This window comes from Polypterus senegalus, chromosome 8 (genome assembly GCF_016835505.1).
Source record: "Polypterus senegalus isolate Bchr_013 chromosome 8, ASM1683550v1, whole genome shotgun sequence".
Classification (NCBI taxonomy): Eukaryota; Metazoa; Chordata; class Cladistia; order Polypteriformes; family Polypteridae; genus Polypterus; species Polypterus senegalus.
Window position 1 is genome coordinate 180,578,108 of NC_053161.1, and position 26,516 is coordinate 180,604,623.

At 40.1% G+C, this 26,516-nt stretch overlaps 1 protein-coding gene across 1 annotated transcript in view; it reads right to left on the reverse strand.

Moving 5' to 3' along the window:
• Positions 1–517: 517 nt before the first annotated feature.
• The window catches only part of LOC120533515 (zinc finger protein OZF-like), a 106,812-nt gene continuing 80,813 nt past the window's right edge, over positions 518–26,516 (reverse strand). Inside the window, exon 6 of the mRNA XM_039760435.1 lies at positions 518–993. Within this exon, the coding sequence (XP_039616369.1) occupies positions 535–993 (459 nt within the window). The 3' untranslated portion in view covers positions 518–534. The remainder of the gene's footprint in view (positions 994–26,516) is intronic.

Sequence of the window (26,516 nt, forward strand, 5' to 3'; positions counted from 1 at the left end):
CCGTCAGTCAGTTTTGCTGTGCTACAAGTGACCTGCACCTCCTCATTTTCCATTGTGCTGTCCGAGATGTGGTTCCAGTGTCTTTCTCGTGCTGGTAAGTTGCACCTCTTGCCAAGTTTCCAGCGAATGAGCCTGGCCACTTTGCTGATGATTTTACACTGCACAACGCCACAATCAGTACCTCGCACCCAGCAACAAGATGTATGACTGTTTCTAGCTCTTTGTGGCAGAAGTGACAATTATGGGTTATTTTTTTTTTTCTTCAATATTTTGATCTCAACCACTTTGTGTCCAAGACACTGCTTTGTGCACTTATGATGAGGCATACATCTTATGGTCTTACTTCACCCCTCATAAGCCATGCATGAGCAAGTTCTGTTTCCACCTGAGGCTGTTGGAGGGGGGCAGTGTATTTACCACTTTACTTGTAGTTTCCCCAATTCGATCTTTTTTTGTTTATCAAACTTTTCAAATTCTTTATTCTGCTGCTTAGTATTGTACTGTGTTCATCTGCGGACAAGGTGGGGGAGTTTGTCATTTTTTTCTCTCTCTCCTGTGAATTCTTTGGTGACTCTGAAGATTGCCTGTCTGTGAAAACTGCTTACCACATTCAGAGCAGCAATATGGCTTCTCTCCATTGTGAATTCTTTGGTGGTTTATAAGATGGCTTCTCTGTGAAAACGTTTTGCCACATTTAGAACAGCAATATGGCTTCTCTCCTGCGTGAATTACTTTGTGGCGTTGAAAATTGCTGCGATCCGAAAATTGTTTACCACATTCTGAGCAGCAATATGGCTTCTCCCCTGTGTGGATTCTTTGATGTTTCTGTAGACTGCTTCTCTGTGAAAACTTTTTGCCACATTCAGAACAGTCATAGGGTTTCTCTCCTGTGTGGATTCTTTTGTGCTTTTGAAGTTGGAATCTTATTGAAAACTTTTTACCACATTCAGAACAGTCATACGGCTTCTCTCCTGTGTGAAGTCTTTGGTGGATCTGAAGATTGTGTCTCTGTGTAAACTGTTTACCACACTCAGAACAGCAGTGAAGTTTGTTTCCTGTATAAAAGATATAATATTAGTTTGAAACCTACCACTTTCATACCAACATTATCTTACAACACAAAATATTGGTTTCATTTATGAACAAACTTTAAGCATAAACAATCGTAAGACATAAGCAGCAAGTGAATAGAGACATTATAGAGAATTGTTTTCATTTGTATTTCAACTACTCATCACATGAGTACAATTATAGGAGCCAAGAAGTTAAAATAGTAAAATAAATAGATTGCATGTGACAGGCACAATCAAGACTATTGTTGATTTTTTTTTTAAAAACTACATTACAGAATGGCATCATCATGTTGTCATCACATTCTTAAAATATAACATTATATATTGTTAACTATTGCAGGTAGAAAGTAATAATCATCTCCCATTATTACATTGGAGAGTGTCATGTCAAATAAATGACATGAACTTTTATTAAAAACAGAATGTGTCTTAATATTTGTAAACAATTAGTCCAAAGCCACCCAACTCCATAATATATATATTTTATTTGATTTTAATAAGAGGCAGTGGATAGCAATAAATTAATAAACAATGAAAACAGAATAAAATTTAAATGAATAAAACACACAGGTCACTGAATCCTCCCAGAGACCCACGTGACACTCGACCTGAAATGGCAAACTGGACACTTGTGGCTGAAATGCAAAATATACTTCTGTCTTCATTCCACCTGCGTCAGGGGCTTTTTTGTTGCAAATTGATTTAAAAATGCATTTAATGGATTTTAATTTCTTCAGCTAAAACAGGGGCCTCCAGAAAAGCAGCATCATTTTGTGAGAGTTTTGGTAAATTCAATAAAAAAACACAATCATTCCAAAGATGGCGGTTCAGCAGAGGGGAAGTTTAAAACAATAAATTAAACCTTATTAGAATTTCCAAGCACTAGTTAGTGATATTATCTATATATCTGTACTATCACTATATTTTTGCTCGTCCTGAGACATGGAGGCTAACGAATCTCATCTGTGCAGTCTAAGAGCTCACAACTCGCTCAGTTCAGCACCAGAGAGATAGCAACGAGTGCACATGAAATGAATTCTCAACTCTGCACAAGATGGTCATTTACCTTCTCTCTGATTAGCGTCATTTTGAGCTTCTGTACTGGATCAGAAAAACATGGGTGTATTCAAAAGATTATTCAGAAGCTTCTCAAGATTGTCAATATTACTGTAAGCGAGTGACAATATTTGGAGACACTAGCAATCGACAGTCCTTGAATATGCTCTTTAATAGCCAGTCAAACACAAGGTGGATCTTAAACAGAGTCGTTGTTTAGTGTTTTAAATTCCTCAAGTTTAGCAGAGGTTTGTTTAATGAAATCTGCATGAAAATGCTGACAAGGGGAGAAATAGCTGTAACATAATGAAGCAGTGGTCAGACGACGAGGACAAGAATACAAATAAATCAATCGAGTTTAGATTCATAATAAATCTGGCAAGCGTCTGTGAAGAGGGAGGAAAATGCTGATCAATCAGGAAAGATGATTCATCGAGCAGGGAGTTAATAAATGCAATTGCACCCATACTGATAATTATTTGGAATTCAGACAAAGAAAGAAAAGGATGACTATAATGTGTTATTCTATGGAGTTAGGACAAAGACTGCAAAACAGGCGAGTTTGTCAACAAATCTCCATCAACACAAAAGAAAACCTGCCTCTGAAACACCTCCAGAATCAAGAACCTTCAGCGGTACAACATCGTGAACTCAGCCCAAAACTCCATGTTATTTTACTAGTGGCTGAGGAGGCCACTGCCACACACTAACATGATTGTCTTTAACCAAAAGAAATGAATCTTGAAAACAGGCTGTATCAGCCAACCTCAAAGATAATAAATCAGCAACACTTGAGTGCTTGCAAGCAGATGAGAAGACACTGAGATTAGACAGGAGAGAGGAAATCAAAGAACAGCAATAAAAGGAGACCAGTAAATGAAATACATTACAAGGTGCCAAATGACTTAACCCAATAGCCCCACCAGTAATCATGTATTATGTAGACAGTAACTGTAGAATCCCACCCCTAAACCTTAAATGCAAAAAACTAAACCGAGGTCTCTCAAATAAAGACATAAGAAAAAATCAACAGGTTCTGCTTAGGAGTGGGCAAACATGGAGAGAGCTCAGTAAACAATCCCATCCTGACCCCAACATTCACAATACAAGAGTCAATGAGGTGAAAATGTGAAAAAACACATCTGAAGAAAAATATGACTTTCATGCAAATATTAAACAATTGTGGGTTGAGAGTATGTGGAGCATCAAAGACTTGTGTCGTGACCCCTCAAAACCCACAATGACTCTCTAATCACATGTGTATGTAGACACACGAAACACACACATAGGGGAAAAAAAAAAGTAGCCGCCATTAGGAATCAATATTCAGGAAAATGTCTAAGCAGTACTGGCAAATCATACATAAAACAGTCAAAGCGGCCAAACACCAGTGACATGAAGGAGTCAAAGGCATTGAGTGCCTGTTGAGGGTCAGTGAAATGCCGCTGCACCCCAGTGGAGGAATTCTGAAGCTTTGCCAGACAAATCAGGAACGCAGAAAGATCAATTTGTGGAGCCTTTTTATTCACCAGAGACAAGGTCTTGTGGGGCTGGTGTGGTGTTGACTGAGTAATTGGGAGTAAAAGCAGACCTTAAATCCTTCAAAAGTTACATTTGAATTTTTGTGTGCATCTTTCAGAATAGTAACTCAGTCAGAACTCGACGTAGACATGTCACTTTGCCTAGTATGTATTCTATGTGCCTGGCCCAAAATTAGAAATGGTTGAAAACCAAAAAAGCCATTATTTCTTCATAAAGCCAAACATTTTCACACTCTTATTATATGGAACTCCAATAATTCTGATGTTGCCTCTCTTTGTTCCATCTTATTGTCTATAAAGTTTCTTATGGGGAGAATGAGTCTCAGCATAAAAGGAATGTATTTTCTGTGTCATGCTGCTCCACTTGAGTACAGACCTGAATAAAAACTGACAGGGGTTTCTGCTTTTCATTTCTAATTTCTACAACATCACTATGAAGGTCAGATAACCTCCTCTCTTCCGATGCATTCAAGGTCACACTTAGAACTCCATTTTGCTCCAATATAAAAGCCGTCAGTTGATTAACAATGGAAACTGCTCCAGAGTTATCAGCCACCATGGCAGCTTCAATCAAACTCCTCTGGGCTTTCGGCACTGGCCTTGAATGCAAAGAACCAGGGTGCGTCTTCCGATCTGAACAATTCATATGTCACACCAAAAACAACCAAAAGGTATGTTCATGTTCTGATGAGACATTTGTAAAGTTAATTTGTAAAAACAGTAAACGCAGGATAGTGTCATGGAGTACTCATACAACACAGCCATTATTCAATTGAACATCATGCGGACTCGTAAATGCAAAATGTATACCAAAAGAGCTCATTTAAATCACTAAAGCAATACAGAAGAATAAGCAAAGTGAAGTATTAATGCATTGAACCACAGAAGCACAGTAATCTAGGAAAAAAATAAGATGAAGAAACCCAAGATCAGAGCCATTACTTGCATTAGTGTCTGCTCTGAATGAGGAGTGGTAGGTGAAACCAGAATTTACCCAAAACTGGTTGCCAACTGTGTCTCCATGTTCTTGTACACATTACAACACAAACAGGCCAAACACAAGACTGTTAGCTAAAGATGGACACTCAGTAGGATTAAACAGCTCAGAGAATGTGTTACATAAAATCAATAAATCTGTAAAGCAATTTAAATGAGAATGTGGTCTGATCTTCAACTACACAACAATCACAGACAAACACAATCAACCTGAACTTAACACACAAACAACTTGACTGTCAATGCTGAACTCATCATTTAAACCTTTACAGTCCCGTCTAAGTCAGGCGTTCAACCAATGAGAGGAGACTGGAGGTGTGGCTTAGATGCATTCACACAAATAAAAGGAAAGAAATGTGTGTTCTTGCAAACCTGTCTCTTCTCGATAAAGATCAACCATTGAACACACAGAGCAAGAACATAAGAAATGTAATAGACAAGAGGAGACCATTCATCAGTCCATCAAGGTTGTTAATTTAGTTAACAGTTAAGCTGTCCCAACATCAAATCAAGAGAACTCTTAAAGATTGTCATTAGTAGATAAAGTGAGAGTAGAATTAAGCTGGGAAATTATAACAAATGGTGATAAACAAAAAGCTGGGAGAGCAAATACAGGCATTTAAAAGAACATCTTTGCTTATTTAGTGCTTTCGATATTTTTCAAATATTACTTGATTTCATTCTGATTAGGTAATATTAAGGTTTTGTATATATTGTTCCATTTATTGATTACCCAAATAACTTTGTATTTTGGGGGTGAGACCCTAAGAGGTGAGGTCACACCAATGTCACTCCTCAAGGACAACCCCCAGCATTTAAACTTGATATCAGGGAGGTGGTCCTTCAGTTGTTTACTGACATTTGATGAGTGCTTTATTGTAACATATTTAATCCAACAATCCATGTTGGGCCTGTGCATGCTGAAGCCTCCTGTTGAGTTTGGGGTCAGGCTGCCTGGGTTGAGACCTATCTAAAGATTGGCTAGTGAAGGTCCTAAGGCCTCATTTATAAAGCTTGAATACACATAAAAGTGGACTTGAAATGTGTGTATGCAACCTCCCATACGAACATTAAGATTTACAAAAACTTGACAGGGGAACAAACATATTTACAGTAACTCTGACCCATACATACACAACATTTCAGAGAAACTGGGAAATGACGCACCCTTGATCAAGGAGGAAAAGGCAGCCAAACCAGCTAAATGATGACTCGCAAGAATAATTCAATTCACCAAGCCATTATTATAATGTGCCCAGAGGGGACTGGGTGGTCTCTTGGTCTGGAATCCCTACAGATTTTAGTTTTTTTTATCCAGCCTCTGGAGTTTTTTTTTTTTCTGTCCACCCTGGCCATCGGACCTTACTTATTCTATGTTAATGTTGACTTATGTTTATTTTTTATTGTGTCTTCTATTTTTCTATTCTTTATTTTGTAAAGCACTTTGAGCTACATTTTTTGTATGAAAATGTGCTATATAAATAAATGTTGTTGCTGATGTGACAAACACGACACCTCAAAAATTAGTGCTATGATGTACAGACTGTATTTTAGTTCCCATTAAGAGTGCCAATATTTGCATTGAAGAAAGTCTACTTTGTCATCACTTTATATCTGGCAGTTGATGTCATCTCATGGAAGCAGGCGACACCTCAGCAGTATCTCAGCCAAGCTTCACTCCATTACGCCTGCCGTGCTGGAAGCCATTAACTGTGCGAAAACAAGATGTAGTGCATCAGTAGTCAGTGTGGGTGTACACACATACAACATGACATATTTTATGGACTTAATTGAAGATCAGACCACAGAATTAGGAGGAATTATTGCAGAAATAAAAGGAATTCCAAAGGGTTCGCAAACTTATTTTCCTTTGAACCAAAGACAGGGTTAGAGTGTTTTAATAATATTACAAACAATATTGCAAGAAGTGCAGATTCCTAAACCCTGTAAAATGCAGTAAAATAGACAAATGTTCAAACTATATTAAATATGGCAAAAGTTTCTTTAAAAAATAAAAAAAGCACTAAACTGCACTTTCAAGGATATAACCCTGACCCTAAAACGTACACCGATTGTTATTTTTCGCTTACTTGTTTCAGATGACGTCTTAGGTGATGGCGGACCTTCCTCATTTCTAGGAGATGAAATTTCTTCAGTTGTCTTTCTGTCAGACTGTAATGATTCATATTTTACATTGATAGAAAACTCCAGAGATGAAGAGTGTCTGCTATGAGAAGAGACTAACCTGGTCACTGCTCCATCTTGATCTCCGTAATGAAGGTTATCTTCCTTCACACTCTCCATATTCCTAAAGCTAGCCACCTCAGTGCTGCCACACTCCTGTTCATCCTCCTCTTTAATATTTACTGACCCCAGTTCACTATCCTCTTCTTTAATGTCCAGACTCTGTTTGGGGTGGACACTGTCCCACTCACAGTCCTCCTCAACATTTACAGTCCTCTCCTCCATGATATTCATGTCAGCCTCTCACATCTCCTCTTCCAAATCCATTTCAACATTACAGTAAATGGGAGAGTTTTCTCACTCTGTGGGAAAAAAAATTCCATTAAAACTGTATCATTCCGATCTAAAGATTTGATTTTAATAACAACTTGTTAGTTAAAGCTGATGTCAAGTCAGACAGTTCATAGCAATCAGACAGTAACTCATCACTTTTCAAGTCACATTAGCTGTAAAATGAGTTTGGGAATGAAAGGAGGGTCCAACAGGCTAGAAGGAGGAGTCCATCTTGCACAGTTGTGCATCAACAGTATTACCTATTTTGATTGAACATTCAATACTGTTAGAGTACCGGAATTTTGCTAATCTATATATCTATCTATCTATATCTATATATAAAAATATATAAATCTATGTTAATAAAAGGTGAAGCCCTCACTAATCACTAATTCTCCAACTTCCCGTGTAGGTAAAAGGCTGAAATTTGGCAGGCTCATTCCTTACAGCTTACTTAAAAAAGTTGGGCAGGTTTCATTTCGAAATTCTACACGTAATGGTCATAACTGGAACCTACTTTCATGCATATACTGTATACAGCCATAACCTGCAGCTCGGTCACCCTGTGAGGCGGAGTTGTGTCTCGCATCATCACGCCTCCCACGTAATTGAGTGCCTGCCCATATAAGGTAAATATTCGCGGGTGAAGGACTGTGCTTAGCATATTCATAAGTGCAGCTACTGCAGAAACCCTCCCTCAGCAAAAGTGAGAGAGAAACTTTTAAGTGCCGGGTCTGAGCTAAAATTAAATAAAGCCGTGGGCATCGCAAGATATTCGCCAAAATACAAGTTTAATGAGAAGGCGCAGGGTATAAAGCCTAAATGCTAAAGACCTGGCGAAGTCATGCCTTCTCTGCTGGCCTAAAAAAAAATATCTGAATCACAAACTGATGTTAATTATATTTTGTCCATGAATACTTATTAAATAATTCCAAATAGTCTGTCCACTTCCTTTCATAGCTTTTCCGATGGTTGTGCTGCTTCCAGGAATGTACAGGGTGGGCCATTTATATGGATACATCTTAATAAAATGGGAATGGTTGGTGAGATTAACTTCCTGTTTGTGGCACATTAGTATATGTGAGGGGGAAAACCTTTTCAAGATGGGTGGTGACCATGGTGGCCATTTTGAAGTTGGCCATTTTAACACGTGAGGAGCGGATAGAAATTGTGTTGTTGTCTGGTGAACGCAGTAACCGGGTCATTGCAGCAGATTTCAATGCAAGACACCCTACAAGACCACCCATCTCCCATGCTACACTTAAACTGCTTGCTAAGTTTCATGAAAATGGTTCAGTGTTGGATTTGCCAAAATGTGGATGCATGAAAACTGTCACTAATGAAGAAACATCAGAGGCTGTTCTAGCTTCATTCAGCAAGAGCCCACAGCGTAGCACTCGCCGCATGTCACTGGAGAGTGGCATTAGTCGAACATCCCTTCGGCGGATATTAGCTACTCACAAATGGCACCCTTACAAACTCCAGCTACTGCAGCATCTCAACGAGGATGACCCAGATCGGCACACTGAATTTGCAGAATGGGCAAAACAAAAATTGGAACAGGACCCTCAGTTTACGCAGAAGATTTTGTTCAGTGATGAGGCAAACTTTTATGTGAATGGTGAAGTTAACAAACAAAACCACTGCTATTGGTCTGACACTAACCCACATTGGATAGATCCCTCCAAGACTGTTGGAACAAAAAAATTGATGGTACGGTGTGGTATATGGGGTACAAAGATAGTGGGGCCATTCATCATCAATGGAAACCTCGAGGCCACTAGATATATAAAATTGCTACATGATGATGCGTTTCCCTCTTTATGCACTGAAGCTGGCACGTTCCCTGAGTTTTTCCAGCAAGATGGTGCACCACCACATTATGGGTGTCAGGTCCGAGCATTCCTAGATGAACAGTTTCCTGGAAAGTGGATTGGTCGTTGTGGGCCAGTTGAATGGCCCCCAAGGTCTCCCGATCTGACCCCCTTAGACTTTTATCTTTGGGGTCATCTGAAGGCAATTGTCTATGCTGTGAAGATACGAGATGTGCAGCACCTGAAACCACGGATACTGGAAGCCTGTGCTAGCATTTCTCCTGCGGTGTTGCTATCAGTGTGTGAAGAGTGGGAGAAGAGGGTTGAATTGACAATCACATTTCAGCCATCATTTTCTGCCAGGCAGAGAGGCCTTCACAATCTGTTCTGCAGGCCCTCTAACACAGAATAAATGTCGATTAAACTGTTGCTTCAACCAATCAGATTTTGAGTTGATGTCGGTAGGGCCCTCTAGCAGGCGTACGGCAACATCACCGTATTCAGACCCATTGATTGGATAGAAGCCGATATGAGGAACTCTACGAGGCCACTGAATGCACCACAGGCGCTCCAAACGCAACATCCTCGAAGGCACTATGGCCAACTTCATGGCAGGTTTCTGGACAATATTATTTGCCAGACACAGACCAGATTAAGACCACGAAAACCTGATGTTTGTCATGCTCCTCGACCCCCAGAACTTTCGGGAATACAAGAAAAATTTCCCGCATGCAGCATTCTCCAGTTTAACACAAGAGTCACGGAGCAGTTTTTGATCTGTCTCGGCTAAAAACAGAACTGACTGTAATGTATTCCATGGATGATTTTGCAGGAAAATCTCCCACTGATCTCCTTGACTTCCTTCATCAGAAAAATCTGAATGAAAGCATGGGGCAGCTGTTCACATTGGTATATTTGGCAGTGGCCATTCCCGTGTACACTGCTTCTGTCGAGCGGACATTTTCAGCCCTAAAGCGAATTAAAACTTATGACAGAAATACAACAGGGCAGGTTCGACTTTCAGCATTAGCTTTGATCGTGATAGAAAGGGACTTTTTGATGGAACTGAAGCGCACGGATAATCTGTACGACAGAGTAACTGAACTGTTTTTGAGGAAAGAGAGGAGGATGGATTTTGTTTACAAATAATCCGAATTTTTGGTGAGTAAAATGTTGTGATTTTCCTAAATAATATTGCAAGTTTGAGTTATTATTGATGATTTTTGTGTGTGTCGTGGCTGTGGCTGCAGTAGAAAGGAACCTGTTCACCCCTGGTTTGTCTATTCAATAAGGGCATTCATTGTGGCTACAGGAGTTATCTGCGATGCAGCAGCTCTTTATACTGTATTTCTGCATATTACGATGGTTTGAGTTGGAATTTGATGAACATTACAACCCGAAAATAAAACTGTAGAAAGGTTCAGATTACACTTCTCCTAGTGTGTGTCTCTAAATCCTCCGTGTGGGAACATTATCATAAGGCTTAATAATCTTACTGTTAAACTTCTACGTGCACCGAACCGTCCTTATTACGAAGTCTTCCGTGATTTACCGCTGGCTGCTTCTTTCCATTCACCTTCCTAGCTGTTTATTTAAACATTTTTCCTTCTCCCTTTTCATTCAGAATGCGGGACTCCTTGCCTTTTTACAGTCAGCTCCCCTTACGTCACACCATGGTACGTTTAGCACAAGTTAATACCGGGAATACCTGTTAGACATCTTACATTCACAAGTAGCGATTTGGGTAGTGAACACTTCAATGAATGAAACCTGTTACCTTTGTTCTCAGCTCGTATTCAGGGCCGGATTAAGATGAATGCTGCAGCGCAAAAAATGCCTATTTTTTTCTCGTCATCATTGGTGCATGTGCATTCGACACTCACTCGTCTGTTTTCTTCTGGGCGTAATGCTGCAGCATCAATATCACCCACCTTAATCCGGCCCTGTTCGTATTCTCTACGACTCTTCTCCACGGTCATGGACTCCAGTTTGTTTTTCACTTTTACTAAACTGACTCCTCGCTATTCTTTTACTGGTCGGCCGGTCACCATCTCCGTGACTGTCTTTGAATTCGACACCGCGGAAGAACAAGAGAGATACAAATACAGAAATCAAAGCGCAGTACGTGTGGAATGGCCGTCTCCTCGATGTCCGCAATTCGAGAAGGAAACGACAAAAGGAACAAACGGAAAGGAATGAATAGGCGCCTGCGGTGTGACTGGGTGGTACGATTTAAAATTTGGGAGTCAGCCACGTGAACTGAACCGCAGATAACAATGAACATAAACAGCACGCGGGTGGGCACATTAGGATCATTCACGGGGGGCTCAAGAATACGAACGCTCCTCGCGGCGGTTCCCAAAATACAGAGCACTTACTGCCTGCCTCTTGGCGATGGGATTATTTCTGGACTCGTCCACCCAGTAACAGGCTTGCGTCTGTAGTGTTGCACAAAGCGAGACGTGATTAAATTCGCACAGAGCCAGGGACCTCATTCGAACGGGTTGACGGCAGTTTTACGAAGTGCTAAAAAAACGTGTGAAGATTTTTTTTTAATAAAAAAAAATTTAAGACTTATGTTATGCAGCAAATTAGAAGTAGTGTATATTTTCTGAATTGCTTTGAACCGTGGTGAAAATAAGTACGTTAACATTTTAGGATATAAAAAGTAGAACACGTTCAAATTAGATTTAGTACGCCGCGGGCTCATTAAGACTTAATTGTTTAGGTTAATAACATGAAGGTAAGAGCTTATCATCAGGAAAACAGAAAGGCGCGGACTTCTAGGCGCCGCCTTGTTACGGCAAGGGAGTTAAATCAAAGTGTGACGAAACATGGTCTGAACGATCATATTGTTAAAATAGGACACATTCGGCTTGGTGAATTCCTGTTGAGGGTGTAATTAAAATTCCTGCAACGTCTGTGAATCTTATTGCTACGAGTTAAAAACAGCAAGTATGCGTTTTTAGCTTATATTCGTAATTGTTTTGAATCGGCGAAATTAAAAAAGTTGCACACACGAGAAGTGAATATCTCATATCGTTTTTAGAAAGATACACATATAGGCCTACATGACTTTGTATTACATGCAAGATAAGGTATATTTCAATTAATTTTTATTTCTTAATGTAGTGTTTATAAGATGAAGCCACGTGTCAATTTAGAGCGGGGAATTTCATATTTTATATCGTTTTTCGAAAGATACACACATACTTAGCTATCTGATTTATAAAAGACGATTGATAACAGCACATATTTCGACAATCTACACTGGAATAAAAAACGAAATTGCCTACCTTTTGGAAAGATCACCGAAGCACTTGTATGTAGTGACGGGCCGCTCGATACTGAGGTTTCGAACTGCCACTTCGAGGCTTGTTTCAAATGCGCCCGTCACGTGATTTTGAGGCACGCTAGCGTAATGACGTCATTGATATCTGCACAGTCAGCGGTCGATTTGGTCTCTCCATCGTCTTTCTAACTGCTTTGGCTCAACGCATAAGAGCAGTTGTCCATGCTACAGCGGAAAGGTTTGCTGTCGCGAGTTCAAATCCTATTTGGGACTCGCATATGTTAAAATGAGGATTTTGTATAAAACAGTTATGTAGTGCTCGTCTGCAAGTTAACAAATATATTGTGGAGACGTTATGAACGATTTACATGGGGCACCTTTTTCATTTGTGCAGAATCGTGTCCGCCTAGAATCTGTAACAAATTGATGAGCATATTTTGCGTAAGATATTATAACAATCCAGAATCTGCTCTACCCCATGTCGATCAGTAGAACATTTCAGATAAATGATGAATTTTGTTAATCATAATCAATGCAAAATAACTATTATTTGTGTTGTTACTTTTGTATTTATTCTCTCCAAATGTTACATATCTACATGGAAATGAATATGGGTAATATGTTTATAATCATTCTCACTAAAATACACTGTCAAAATATATTAATCAGCAAATTGAGACACAATAGCCTTTAGGAAATATAAAAAAGCGTGTGCGCTGTCATTTAGGACAGAATGCATTGTTAATGTGATGCACTCTCTACTGACGCGATGTCACAAAAAAAAGAAACAGCGCAGTCCATGCAAACTGAAATCCTCCTTGATATTTGACCTTATGATTAATTGTCAATATCAAATCAATAAAGTCATTTTAAGAAGATGACAAGTCTGCTATAGTCAGTTTAATCAACGCTCCTTTTAAAAAGTTTGCTTATACAGAATATAAAACAGAATCTCAATGATATGGGACTGGCGAGTAGTAACGAATAATATGTGACATTGAGAAATGAATTCCTAATAACGGGAACAAGTAAAAACTACGACTTCCTAAAACGGACAATGTAAGTGTAGGCATTTCAACAAATCATTTAGGAGACTTGTGTGTGCATTTCAATATCGATTTAACTACGTAGGCCACGTGTTGTACTATAAACGGTAGCTCAAGCAGCACTTAACAGTAAATAGTCTAACAGGACAATGACTGACTGAAACGAAGATGCTGCGCCGCAATAATAAAGGTTTACACTGTCGTTCTGCATGTTTAGAAGGCGCTGGTTAGCTGAAACTGTTTATAGCGAATCTTCCTAAGTTGGAAGTGCCGTATAGCGATCAGAAACGAAAAGACACATTTAGGTATGCTGGACAGTAGTTTGTTATTCTACAGTACAAATTCAGTACAACACCAGGGTCTCCAAACACACAAATATGAAGCGTATTACATTTTACAGTGAAACTCTTTACATACACAATATAATTAGGGACGTGTGCCCCCTGCCTGACTACTGCGGCCCAATGAAAATGTTGTTAAATGGAGGAATTTAAAAAATAAACCTTTCACAAGAGAAGGACCTACGACGCAAACCCCTGGTGTTTTTTACTGAGTGACAGTTGCAATACCACTGAGCCACCTAATCGGAATAATTAATGAGCTCCGCACAACTGAACTACTATTACTGGTCTTACTGCGGCGGATGTAGAAATATGATGTTTGACATATACATGTTAAATTGGTTTAATTGACACAAGAGTATCATTGTTGTATTCTCCTAATAAAGACAAAAAAATTATATTTATGGATGTATACTATATGACGTACGGTTTTGAACAAAATTAAACGTTCCATAAAAAGGTTGCATGATTTACCTATACTTTATATATATATATATATATATATATATATATATATATATATATATATATATATATAAAGTTGATATATGACAATATATCTTTGACACTATGTATCAGACAAAGGAAATCACAGCAATCCACAAGAACAATAATGAATTCTCAGCAACTACCTGAATTGTAGTTTCAGGCCATCACTTAACTATATCAACTGAAGTGTGTAATGTCAATGCGAATTACAAAATATAACTAGAGATTTAAGTGTCAGACAGATTCTCAAAATATAGAGGTCAATGCCTTTCAGTGTGCTGAGGCTTCATAAAGATTCAGTAACCAGTGTGCATGTCTGCTCAGTGCTTCTAACCAAGCTTCACGATTTCAGTGTGCATGTCTGCTTAGTGCTTCGAATCATTCAGTTCAAAAGATCGACAGAATTCCCAGGTAAAAATTAATGTTTGTGGATGATCCATACATGTTAAATGATTGTGCCCGATAGTACTTATACTATCTATCTATCTATCTATCTATCTATCTATCTATCTATCTATCTATCTATCTATCTATCTATCTATCTATCTATCTATCAGCATTTCACCACAACGAAATCGGTTTCGTCTGATGTGGCGCTACTTACTGAAAGATTGGTATTTTCAACGTGTTCATAAATTTTCCTAAACCTGCCTCTGCATAAGTGGCTGAAAGCACCTACGGCCAACGTCTCCAGCTCCAGTGTATTTGCTGAGATGACAGGAATATGGAGCGCTGAAAGTGGAGGACATTGTGCTGCTTGCGAAAAGTGAACTGAGTGGGCAGCGGCAGTCCGGAGGATACGCGAACGCGCAAAGGGCTGGCAGCTCGAAAGGATGTGAGCGGACACTCGCGCCCAAATATCCAACATTTAAAGTGAGGCACGTGCACCATCAGGAGGGACACGCATAGAGCATTTAAGCCATTCAAATGGGGGGGGCTTCAGTTTAGGGTCAGTCACTTCCAGTGCTGGATGATAGTCCTGCTCTGTCTCTCACATAAAGAAGAGTCTTTGCTGCAGGTGCTTAATTTTCTTTAAACCTGTTAGGAGTGTTCTTGTTACTTTGTAGAAAAACTGTAGAGTATAAAGCCTTTGGAAAAAAGATTTCATTGTATTTTTCCAATTTATTGAAATCTTAAAAAAACACTTATATTCACTATTTCTCCTTTGCCCCCCGCTTTTGGATTTTTATGATTGTGTTTATTTATTTGTGCACAATAAAATCTAATTTGACTTTGCAGGTTCACTCCTGAAGCCTTCCCCTCATTGCTGTTCCTCAGTTCTTCTGCTCTGAGTCCCCGCACTAACATCCTGCAGCAGTGGCTCTGGCGCCCTCCTGTGGCTGCAGGTTTTTGTTCCAACCAGTTCCACAATCGGTGAGTCATTTTCATCTTAAATTGTTCAACCTGTTTAGTTTACTCTACTTTTAATTTCTTCTCTTATTGTGCATTCTGAAATGTGCAGTTTAAGAAATTTTTAATTTTAATTTTTTTCTATGTCATTTTTCATTTTAATTCAAAAACCAAAAAAGGAAACATCAGACTATTACAAATGGGCTTTTGTCTGGGAACAACTTTTCTGGGAGCCTTCCAGGTTGAAGCAAACAATTTGCACAGGTGTCCCAGCTTCTTTGGATTACCTAAAACCCCTCTGTGTGTCAGAGTTGAAGCAGACTGCGTTACTACACCCTCTGAAGTACGACTTGGACAATATGACACTTTAGAAAGTCATAAAGTCCAGTAACGGCAATTAACAAATGAAATGAAACAGAGCATTATTACTTTTAGAAATGAGTGCCTTTCATTTAAACAAACTAAAAATAAAAATCAAAGTGTCAGTAAAAACAGTGCAGTCCTACACAGACAACCGGAAACTGGAAGAAACATTCATAGGAAGAGATGTGGCAGAGCCAAAGTCACTAGCCAATCAGAAGATAAGTTTCTGAGGGTCACCAGCTTGAGTGACCACAGGAACCTCACAGCACCACAGCTTCACACACAGCTCTGTGCCATCGAGTTGGTGACAGGAAGGTCCTCAGTGAGTGACATCAGCTGTCAAACATGGAGGAGGAGGTGTGGTGGCCTGGGGTTTTTTATTTGCCATTGTTTATTTGATCTATGCCTTCATCATCATATCTTATCACACCACTGCTGTATCCAGGTAAGAGAGGCGTCATTAGCATCCTTAAGATTTTCATCGGTGCATGTAGGGCCTTGGGAACATTCATGGAGAATGTGGTTCATTGTTTGGGTGGTCCCTTGATTTCATGAAACATTAAGACATTAATCTTCATGCATTTCCATAAAAACTGAACAAACTGAGGTGATCTAAAACCTTTGACCGGTAATGCAGCTGAACACTGATAATGCCTGACAAGCAGAGTAGACATAAGGACAAGTGACACTGACAGACAAGGGCCATCTCTTGTAGTGTCACCTACTTGTGTGATTACCAGGCAGTGTGGTGTGGTATGGTTGTTAAGGCTTCAGGTTCATATCCCACTACTGACACGAAGTGTGGCCAGGAGCGAGACAATTCACCTGGAAAGCAATTGAAGAAACAAAAGAAATGGAGCTGATTGTAACTCAAAAGTTGTAAATTGCCTCGTAGGTGATCAGCCAAATATATAGGTAAATGGAATGTAAATGTAGTAAATAAAGGCAAATATAATCAGAAAATCAAAAAAGAACCAAATACTAAAAATAATTTGTATGCACCTAATCCTAACTTCATTCCGTGAAAATTTAACATGTTAAATCTGCAACTGATAAAAAAAAATAAATAAATCAACTAGGAGATATCTATTATGAATTCAGAGTTTTTATTATTTTATTTTAAAGGATATACTGTAAATGTTTCTGACAGAAGATAAAGCCTCCCTTGCATTTTTTTTTAATTAGAAACTTTTGTCCGATTGAATATATTAGTGAGACTACTGTGCCACAAGTTTAAATTGTCTAATATCTTTACAAGATTGTTGTCTTTGCTTCATCGCGGTACAGGAACAGTAACAGCTTAATGTAAGAGTCCTATTAAAAGAAGAATTTGGGGCGGATAAAAATTGGCAGCCACAGGGGGCGCCAGAGCGGGACCTGAAAACTAAACCTGCCTGAAAAACGCGAGTCATCAGAGTCGTACAGCACAGCCACCGAGAGACAGCATTAAAGACGCCGTAAATCAGATATTTAACACTCAAAGCAGGAACACAAATGAATATTCATACATTTCCAGTTTTTCTTGAAGGTGCTAAATCATATCGCAGAGAACTAAGACAAGAGATTTATGTCTATCACGATGGCTCCTCTAAAAACTGAATCCCAAAGATGAGCCATTGGGTAACTTTAAAAGGCTGTAGACATACTGGGGGTCCAAGGGCCTGAAACAGGGACAAAGAAACTGATAAATACTCTGAAAAGAAATACGTTTCTAAATAAGGAAATGCATTGAGTCTGTCGTGAAAATCTGAGTGATGACAACTAAGTTGAGTTTCCGACACAAATTTTAAAAACATTGAAAATCTGAAGGAGTCCGGCTTTACTTAGTTCATTTCTTGCCCAACATTGCCATCTTCAGGATGACGGGGGATAGTGCAACACTTAATGCAGAGGCGCATTTGAAGTAAACTTATTCTTAAAACGAGACGTCTTGTTCCAGAAAGAGAAATGAGATTACCTTGGATCTTTGAACGGACTCCTTCTTGCTTTAGGGAGATCTCACACCAGAGGATTAGAACATTGAATTCCAATCGGATCTCGCAATTCTGGGTACATTAATCCGCAAACTTTAGAAGCTATAAGTGCTGAACGTTGAACAGCCGATCAGCCACGGACTTCGTGTTTTTTTTTCTCTGGCACTACGTAACAGTAACAGGTTATTAACCGAGCGCCATTCTCTCAAGTGCCGCCCTCCTCTCTGTTGGCTGACTGATCGCCGTCTCAGATGAGTCCGATTGATGTCATGTTGAGCTTTAAGGAGGATTAGTGAATTATTATATCATCAGCATTATGGATCACATAATTATGGCTTAATCTAGAACAGAAACATACGTTTGGCTGAATTAAAGTTTTTCAGGAATGAAATGAGTTCATCCCAGTCCCCTTTGTATGGAGTTAGCATGTTCTCCCCATGTCAGCCTGAGTTTTCTCCTGGTGCTCCAGTTTACTCCCAGAGCCCAAACACATGCAGGTTAGGCGGAGGGGACCGTGTGTGTGTGTGTGTTTGTGTGTCTGTTCACCCTTTGAGGGACTAGAGTCCTGTCCAGGGAATTTTCCTGCCTATGCTTGCTGGGATGGACTCCAGCTTCCCAGTGACCCTGCTCAGTATGAGGTGGGTTAGAGAAATGAATGAATGGATAGACGTAATGAGTCCAATTTCTGCGAAATCCATCTTACATAAGCCTGACTTTACATTAATTCTCATTTCTGGAACACACCCAGTAGGCTACACGAGTATTTGCCTGTCTGAGATGAACCAGACCACTCACTGCTGACCCAACTCATTCTGTTTTCCAGTCCGTTTAACAATGGAGACCCCACTGGCCCAATGAGCTCTTATATGACAGCAAGGCAGGCTTCTTGTTTTTAACAACAGAACTCTCTAGAAAGATGAATAAAGGATTACAATCACCATACAATAAAAGTGAAATAAAAACACAATTATAAAAAAATTATATTTACCTTCCACATAATAACAATCTGGATGACTGTGAGGCCATTCAGCCCAAAACGCTTGACAACCCTACTCACCTAATGTCTCCAAAAATAACATCAAGTCAGAATCTGAAGGTCCACTGAAGTCCTGGTGTCTACCGCACCACTTAGTCACTTATTTATTCCACGTGTTTGTGGTTCAATGTGTCAAGAAAAACTATCTGATGTTTTCATTAAAATGACCTTTAACAAATCTGTGTCCCTGTGTTGCTGTTCATTACTGTATTTGGGTTTTTGGTTTTCTTATTTCATCCAGCTAAATATTTTATTGTTTTATGGTGAATCCAGCTGTGCTGCCTGTCTAAGACAGGTTGAAATGTGAGTAATCATCATAAACCTTACTGTAGTCAGCTTTACCACTTTCAGTGCACCATCTGTTGGAATGTATTTTGTAATGCATGTAGTATTAAAATGGGCAGCATGGTGGTGCAGTGGTAGCGCTGCTGCCTTGCAGTAAGGAGACCTGGGGTTGCTTCCTGGGGTTTGCATTGGTTGCATGTTCTCCCCGTGTCTGTGTGGGTTTTCTCCGGGTGCTCCGGTTTCCTCCTACATTCCAAAGACATGCAGGTTTGGTGCATTGATTATCCTAAATTGTCCCTGGTGTGTGTGTGTGTGTGCCCTGCGGTGGGCTGGCACCCTGCCTTGCACCCTGTGCGGGCTGGGATTGTGTCCAGCAGGCCCCCCCGACCCTGTGTTAGGATATAGCGGGTGGGATAATGACTGACTGACTCTAGTATTAAAATGCATTGCATTTTTCATTCCAACAAACGGTGCATTACAAACATTAGCACTGCACTTTTGAATTTTGTACAAAGTTTTTGGAATGCATGTAGTGTTAAACTGTATTGTAATTTTCATTCCATCAGATGGTCAATTCCAAACATTGGCACTGTCTTTGCGATTTCCATACAATTTTTACATATTGCATATACAGTAGTATTATAATGCATTACACTTTTCATTTCAATTAGTGCAGCTTTTAAGAACCCCACAGTGAACAACAACAACATTTATTTATATAGCACATTTTCATACAAAAAGTAGCTCCAAGTGCTTTACATAAAGAAGAAAAGAAAAATAAAAGACAAAATAAGAAATTAAAATAAGACAACATTATTTAACATAGAAAAGGAGTAAGGTCCCATGGCCAGGGTGGACAGAAAAAAAAAAAAACTCCAGACGTCTGGAGAAAAAAAATAAAATCTGCAGGGGTTCCAGGCCACGGGACCGCCAAGTCCCCTCTGGGCATTCTACCTAACATAAATGAAATACAGTAGTCCTCTTTGTATTTAGGATTCTCACGAACACTCTTGATGATGATGGTCATGTAGACTTCTGGCTTTTAATCCATCACTGTTGGGACATCACGGTGCTTTGAGTAGATGGTGGTGGTGCAAGACACCAGAAAAGGAAACAGAAGAGAGAATAGGAGTTAGTACAGATTTTAGAGCCACCATGAATAGTTATTATGAAGAACTGAAACATACAGAGTATCAGGATTAAATTACAATGAAGTTATGAGAAGGCCATGTTAAAGTAATGTGTTTTCAGCAGTGTTCTAAAGTGCTCTACTGTATCAGCCTGGCGAATTCCTATAGGCAGGCTATTCCAGATTTTAGGTGCATAACAGCAGAAGGCCGCCTCACCACTTCTTTTAAGTTTAGCTCTTGGAATTCTAAGGAGACACACATTTGAGGATCTAAGGTTACGATTTGGAATATAAGACGTCAGACATTCCAATATATTAGATGGGGCGAGATTATTTAAGGCTTTTTTGCTTGGCTCTTCTCTTAACCATAAGCAGAATTTTAAAGTCAATCCTGAATGACACAGGTAACCAGTGTAGTGACATCAAAACTGTTGAAATGTGCTCGGGTTTTCTTTTCCTGGTGAGGATTCTAGCAGCTGCATTCTGCACTCGTTGCAAACGATTTATGTCTTTTTTGGGTAGTCCTGAGAGGAGTGCGTTACAGTAATCTAGTTGACTGAAGACAAACGGGTGAATTAATTTCTCAGCATCTTTCAGTGATATAAGAGGTCTAACTTTAGCTATGTTTCTTAAGTGAAAAAATGCTGTCCAAGTGGTCTGATTAATATGCAATTTCAGATTACAGTCAACAGTTACCCTAAGCTTTTTACTCTTGACTTTTAATCCTAATGTATCCAGTTTATTTCTAATAGCCTCATTGTATCTATTATTGCCAATCACTAAGATTTCAGTTTTCTCTTTATTTAGCTTGAGAAAGTTACTATTCATCAATTCAGAAATACAAGTAAAACATTGTGTTAGTGAATCAAGAGAATCGGGGTCATCAGGTGCTATTGATAAGTACAGCTGTGTGTCATCAGCATAGCTGTGGTAGCTCACGTTGTGTCCTGAGATAATCTGACCTAACGGAAGCATGTAGATTGAGAAGAGCAGCGGACCCAGGATAGAGCCTTGTGGAACACCATATTGGATATCATGTGTCTTCGAGTTGTAATTCCCACAACTAACAAAGAATTTTCTCCCTGCCAGGTTGGATTCAAACCAATTTAAGACACTGCCAGAGAGGCCCACCCATTGACTAAGGTGATTTCTAAGAATATTATGATAAATGACATCAAAAGCAGCACTCAGATCTAAGAAGATGAGAACAGATAAATGGCCTCTGTCTGCATTTACCTGCAAGTCATTTACTACAATAACGAGTGCAGTTTCTGTGTTGTGATTTGTTCTAAAACCCGACTGAAATTTATCAAGAATAGCAGGTTTATTGAGGTGGTCATTTAACTGCATAATGACTGCCTTCTCCAGAATTTTACTTAATAAAGGCAAGTTAAAGATGGGTCTAAAGTTTTCAAGAGCAGAGGGGTCAAGATTATTTTTCTTAAGTAGGGGTTTAACTACAGCAGTCTTAAGACAGTCTGGGAAGACCCCCGTATCTAATTAGTTTACTATGTCAAGAACACTATCAATTAGCACGCCCAATACTACTTTGAAAAAACTTGGTGGTATTGGATCAATGACACAGGTGGAGGGTCTCAGTTGAGAAATTATTTTATATAAATTGGGTAAATCTATCCTGGTGTAAGAGTTCAATTTGTTAATAACAGAGTACTGGGGTTTAGGAGGATCCTTAGTGTTGGGGAGATATACTATGTCATTTTTAATATCATTAATTTTTTGATTGAAAAATACAGCAAAAGCCTCACAGGTTTTACTAGAAGTACTTAGGAGGAATTCCTATGAGTTACCTAGGTTGGTACATCGCAGTCGGTTCCTCCTTTACTTACACATTTAACGGAAGGGGACGACGTTGAATCATATTTTTTGATTTTTGAGCTTACCACTACATGCTATGCGTGGCCACAGATGGAATGGGCGTACATTCTGGCACCCTATCTGAAGGGGGAAGTGCAGAGGGCCTATTATGACCTGACTGAAGAGCAGGCCGCCAACTACAACATTCTAAAGAATGAGGTTTTTAAATGCTACAGCGTCTCAGCGGCACAGCAGGTGAGAGAGTGGCGAGAGTGGAAATTTGACCCCGACAGAGCAATACGTACACAAGTGTACGAAGTATGGGGTAAAGTGGTCAGATGGCTAAGGCCAGAGGTTAACAGTGCCCAGCATATGGCAGAGTTGTTGATGGTCGAAACATTTATCAATGCTCTCCCTGAAAATGTCACCCAGCAAGTCCGCAAACAGGAGGTAACCTCCACGGATAACCTCGTAGTGTTGGTGGAGCGTCATTGGGCGGCCTGTAAAATGGAAGGGTCAGAACGGTTCTCACGACCAACCCGACAGGTTTGTGTAACTTATACAGAGCCCACCCGCTCTAACCCTGATGTCTCTGTTCGGAAAAAAGAAAACAGGCTTACCTTCCTGTTTCAAGTGTTGGGGGGGAGGTCATGTATTTACTGCTTGTCCTAACCTGGAACCAACGGACTGTACATTAGGCAAGGGAGAGAGGTATTGTGCTGTGATCAACCCTTTGTCTTTTCCATATACAGGAGTAGTAATCCTTAATGGATATAAAGTCACCATGATGTTTGATTCCAGGAGTAACATTTCCATTGTTGCTAGCTATTATGTTTTACTGCAACAATGGGCCAATACTAAGATCAGTCTAAGATGTATACACGGGGAAACCCGATATTACAGAGCCGCTTGTTGTGTCATCATGGTGGAAAATGTTATGAAAACCACACTAGTGGATGTAATGGCAGATCAACCTTATCTGGTGATATTAGGGCGCAAGTGGTCTAACAATAACGCCGGTAAAACCAATATTACTCCAAGTTTAAAAGAGGGTTTGGCCATGGATAGTAACAACAATTATCCGATTGTCTCCACGCTGTGTATTAATTCCCTCAATCTTAATACAGACAGCATAGCAAACAGTGATGAAGATCCTTCAGGCACTACGAGAGACAACCCACCTCCCGTAGGACCTGTGGTGACTGAAACTCTGCCCCTTGAAGTTCAGCCAGATCCCATAACTGAATTGGCTTCTCAATTTAAATTTACCCCTTCGTTATTTAAAAGAGAACAATGGAATGATGATTCCCTAAAATTTGCAAGAAATGCTGTGGTTTCATAAAACGGGCATATGTCTGGCAACTCCATACTGCGAATGCCCTACTTTGTCATACAAAATGATTTATTGTATCTTGTGGCCGAACACAAAGGTGAAATTAGAACCTTGTTATTAATACCACACACTTTCCGTCATCAAGTGTGTGAATTAGCCCATGCCCATTTACTAGGAGCCCATTTGGGGACCGAAAAAACGTTAGAATGGATTAAGTATAGATTTAATTGGCCTGGGATAAACGAGGAGGTCCAACGTTTCTGTACTTCATGTCCTGAATGTCAGATTCGTCAGATTCCTAGAAGGGACCGTGCTCCTCTTATTCCTCTACCCCTGGTTGATATCTCATTTGAACGAGTCGGAATTGACCTCACAGGACTCCTTGAACCCTCATTAAGAGGACATAAATATATATTAGTCTTGGTTGATTATGCCACACATTTTCCTGAAGCTGTTCCATTGCGCTCTGCCACTTCAAAAATAATCACACGGGAACTTGTAGGGACTTTCACTCATGTGGGGATTCCCAAAGAGGTATTAACAGACCAAGGGACTCCCTTCACTTCGGAGACATTCAGGAAGGCTGCTAGGTTACTGCAAATTAAACATCTAAAAACATTGGTCTATCACCCACAAACTGATGGGTTGGTAGAATGATTTAATCAGACACTTAAACAGATGTTGCGCAAGGTAGTTAGCGAGGATGAGAGAAACTGGGATCAGTTACTGCCCCTTGTATTCTTTGCCTATAGGGAAGTCCCTCAAACCTCCTTGGGTTTTTCTCCTTTTGAACTCCTTCATGGAAGACAACCCCGTGGTCTTCTGGATATGCTATAAGAAGGTTGGGAGGAGGAGGTCCTCCCATCCTCTAATATTTTGGAATATATTGCACAATTATGTGATAGATTAAATAAAATCAGATCTGTCCTCAAAGATCATCTTGAAAAAGCTCAAGCAGCGCAAGTGTGATATTATAATCACAACACCACCCTCCGGGAGTTTCTCCCGGGTGATTGTGTTATGGTGCTTGTACCTACTTCCCATTCCAAATTATTGGCTCATTGGCAAGGGTCATATGAAATTAAGGAGCGAAAAGGGCTTGTCGACTATTTAGTTAATCAACCTAATCGAACACCCAAGCGAGCTGGTTTATCACATTAATTTGCTGAAACCGCCTCCCTCCGGACAGCCTCGCTCCCTTTTTGTGGAACATCAAACCCTTAATTTCGGATCTAATTTGTCCTGGAGACAGAGACAGGAGCTGGAAACAGCCATCCTGTCTGTACTGGAAGTAGTAAGCAAGCAACCAGGTCGCACTTTGCTGATTGAACATGACATAATAACTGACCCGTGAGTGATTGTCCAAGAACGCCCTTATAGGCAAAGAAAACTAAAGTTGGGTTGGAAATCAGATGAATGCTAGAACTGGACATTATTGAAGAAAGTTTTAGTACATGGTCTAGTCCAATCGTATTGGTTCCCAAACCTGATGGTTCGTGGAGGTTTTGTAACGACTTCCGACGTCTCAATCAGGTATCTAAATTTGATGCGTACCCAATGCCTCGAGTGGATGACCTCCTCGAGAGATTGGGACGTGCTCAGTTTCTAACTACACTTGATATGACGAAAGGGTACTAGCAAATTCCCTTAATGTACTCCGCCACAGACAAAAACGCCTTTAGTACCCCTAGTGGACACTGGCAGTACAAGGTCCTTCCTTTTGGTTTGCACGGGGCTCCTGTGACTTTTCAACATCTGGTGGATACACTGTTACGTCCCCATAATTCCTATAGTGCCGCCTATTTGGATGATGCTATCATCTATTCCAGTATGTGGAAGGATCATGTACAGCAGGTTATGGCCGTTCTCCATACACTAGTTCAAGCCAGACTCCGAATCAACCCCAAGAAATGTTTCTTTGGTTTGAACGAGGCTAAATATTTGGGTTATCTGGTGGGTGGTGGTATGGTTCAACCACAGTGTTCTAAAATTGATGCCATTATTAAATGGCCCCATCCGATTACTAAGTGGCAGGTGCAAGCTTTCTTGGGCTTAGTGAGTTACTACCGTCACTGTTCCTCGTTTTTCCGAGAAAGCTACGCCTCTCGCTAATTTGACAAAGAAAAGAGCTCCTCTTAAAGTGTTATGGACTGATGATACTGAAGCAGCATTTTGTGACTTAAAATTGGCCCTTACTTCAGCACCTATTTTGAAATCCCCTGACTTTTCTTTTCCTTTTATTCTCCAGACTGATGCATCGGTCACAGGATTGGGTGCCGTGTTGAGCCAATGCATCGATGGTGCTGAACACCCCGTGATGTACCTTCGCCGGAAACTGTTGGACCGGGAGATGAGGTATGTGGCGGTGGAACGAGAGGCTTTGGCTATTAAGTGGGCTGTGACACAACTTCGTTACTACCTATTGGGACAAGAATTTACTCTTGTGACAGAACATGCCGCTTTACAGTGGATGGCTCTGAATTGGGAGGCAAATCCTCGTATCACTAGGTGGTTTCTGGAATTACAACATTACAGGTTCAGAGTCACTTATAGTCGAGGTTCTCTTCAGGCCAACACTGATGCTCTCTCCCGTGCCTACGACCTCTCGGTGCAGGCTGCCCAACCCGATGGGTCTGGGCTGGGGGGGGTCATGTCACATACGAGCACTTAGGAGTCAGTCAACAAGCCCAGAGGTGAGCGATTTAATAACAGATGAGGGGTTGTTTGATAGTATTAATGCCTCTCTTCTGATTTTCCAGAACCAAAGAAGACAAATAATCACTCACCAACAACAGCCCATATTCTAGAAAATGGCTTTCCATCCACTTCCTCATCCTCCCCGCCACTTCCGACTTCCAAAGATGATGTCACTTCCGGTCCTCCATTGATAATATCACTTCCGGCTTCCAATAATGACGTCACTTCCGGTCCTCCATTGATAATGTCACTTCCTGTTTAAATAATTTCCGGCAGCCATTTTCTATATAAAAGCAACCCTCAACTCTCTGTATTTTGTCAAATGCCTGAATTATTTTGCACATTGACCATTCTTCATTGCTCCAAAGCA